The 2,132-nt window shown below is 53.8% G+C and overlaps 1 protein-coding gene across 1 annotated transcript in view; it reads left to right on the top strand.

Moving 5' to 3' along the window:
- The window catches only part of TMEM41A (transmembrane protein 41A), a gene marked incomplete at its 5' end in the record, with an annotated part of 14,199 nt that overhangs the window by 9,318 nt on the left and 2,749 nt on the right, over nt 1–2,132 (top strand). Inside the window, one exon of the mRNA XM_019503090.1 lies at nt 850–988. Coding sequence (XP_019358635.1) covers nt 850–988 — 139 coding nt within the window. The remainder of the gene's footprint in view (nt 1–849; nt 989–2,132) is intronic.

The raw sequence follows: 2,132 nt of genomic DNA, 5'->3' as shown, positions 1-2,132 counted from the left end.
TATCTCCCACCTCCCTACCCACCAGGCTCAAGACTGCTTTGGATAAGGGCTTCTGCTCAGGCTTTTTCTCCTTCCATGGAATGCTTCAACATTTGCTGGGCCAGAGGGAAAGCAAGCATTAGCCTGTCTGTCTTGCTTCATGGCTAGGACTCTTGCATGTCCCAGGTGGGAGCCCTGGGGTCCAGCCCCTGCTGCAAAGACCATTCAGTGGAAAACGCTGAGGCCCTTCCCTTTCCCATGTGCTGTACAGGGGGACTTGGTGCTCAGCCTGGGGCTGAGGATCCATCTGTGGGGCAGGCACCTGGTTCCACTGTGGATCGTGGTATAAATGCAGTGTCTTTCTTTGGTCTGGAGCAGCCCATTATATCTAATTGCTGCTGTGGCCAGGGCAGGACCAGTTCCCTCTGGCTGCCTGAAGGCCCAAACCTGTGGATGCTTGCTCCCAGGCCAAGTGTTTTTTATTCAACAATTGCTTTAAAGCTGGTAGCTATGTGGATGAGCAAACCCATGCCATATACTGCCTTCATGTGCTGGAGCCTGGCCATGCTGAGGGGAAGGCTCCTGTGCACTAGGAGGTATGTGCAAGGGGCTGAGTTGCTTTAATGCTGCCTGACGTGGGTGTGTCTGATTGACTAGAATGGTATGCTCCGCACGGCCTGGAACTCAGTGCCCCCGGCTTGGATGTGATTGTGGGCCAATGTGATGTTACATCTTCCTGAGACCAAGCCCACCCCTACTGTAGTGTTTCGCCTGCATCAACAGCTGGTCTCTCAGCTGTCTCAGTAGACTGGATAGAGTTGTCTGTGGGAACATGCTTAATGGTGATCTGGTTTGTCTTCTCTGCTGCAGGTGGAAGAGAACAGGAGCTGCCTATTTTTCTTCCTGCTGTTTCTAAGGCTGTTCCCCATGACCCCCAACTGGTTCCTGAACCTCACATCGCCAATCCTCAACATTCCCATATCTCAGTTCTTCTTGTCTGTTCTCATTGGTAAGCACTGTGGAGGGAGGGGGGAGCAGGCCCAGCCTGCTTATCTTGCTACAGCAGTTTGAATAAACATGTAGTAGGCTCCCCTCTGTTGCCCAGCTGAATGTGGCATGTGGCAGCATTCAGGTTCTCATAGCAAGTGACTCAGTTATGGCCAACCCCAGCTTGCTGCTGTCCAGGCCCTGGCAGGTACTCCCCAGTGGTGAAATGGCTGCCCTGAGGGCTCAGTGTTCATGTTGGCCTTTGTTGGCTTTGTTTTAGTTTCTTGGGGGCAGGTAGCCTAGGAGAGCCCACATATCCACTCTGTTGCCCAGCCTGCTTGCTGCTTTAAACCTAACTCCATGCAATGACGTCTACAATCCTCAGTGCAGAGGGGCCCTGCTTCAGAGATTTGCCCTGCATAGTGGAATTTGCAGCCTGAGGGAGGCACGGGGCACATGGGAGATTTGGTGGCACAGCCATCCCAGAGGTGGGTGCACCTCTCAGCTGTCCAGTAAGGTGTGGGAGCAGGGCTGTGTCCGAGATCCAGCCCTCTGAGAGGGAGATGTCTGCCTTGGCTTGGAAGAGGGTTTGGTGCAACAATTCTGATGGGGAAATAACTTCTGCTCTTCCATGTGAGAACCAAGGTGAGTTGATGATAGCTCTTTCAGCAGAGCTGAAGGAAGAGGAAGAGGTTTGGTGGTTAGAGCATGTGGGGAATCTGGTTCAGCTCCATCTGCCTGATGACACTTGCCTCTTCCCTGCTCCAAGCAGCAGCACTTGCTCTTGGGTTAACGCCTGGCCGGGGACAGGTGCTGATAGCTCTTGGTTTCAACCTGCCAAAGCTATTTAGCATTGAATGGGATAAATGGCTCTTGTGGCAGAGGGAGAGATTCAGCATGGCTCCAGCCTAGCAGCTAGAGCACCCAGATTTTGTGCAGAGCCCAGTATGCTATGTACTCTGAGAGGCCTGCTGGGCTTCCAGGTGCTAGAGATAGGAGCCCCTGTGGAAGGTGAGTCCTGATAGGGCTGAGGCACCTGGCTGCTCAGCCATGTCAGAACTGAGCTGTTTTTTAGCATGCCTGAACTCAGTTGGGAAACGTCATGGGAACGGGGGGGGGGGGGGGGGTTTATGGGTTTGGGGCCTTCTGGGGGCCCAGAGGGGGTG

The sequence above is a fragment of the Gavialis gangeticus genome, unplaced genomic scaffold, assembly GCF_001723915.1.
Source record: "Gavialis gangeticus isolate Ggan-Ray unplaced genomic scaffold, GavGan_comp1, whole genome shotgun sequence".
Taxonomy (NCBI): domain Eukaryota; kingdom Metazoa; phylum Chordata; order Crocodylia; family Gavialidae; genus Gavialis; species Gavialis gangeticus.
The sequence above is the reverse complement of the archived record's forward strand: the minus strand, read 5'-3'. Positions and strand labels throughout refer to the sequence as shown.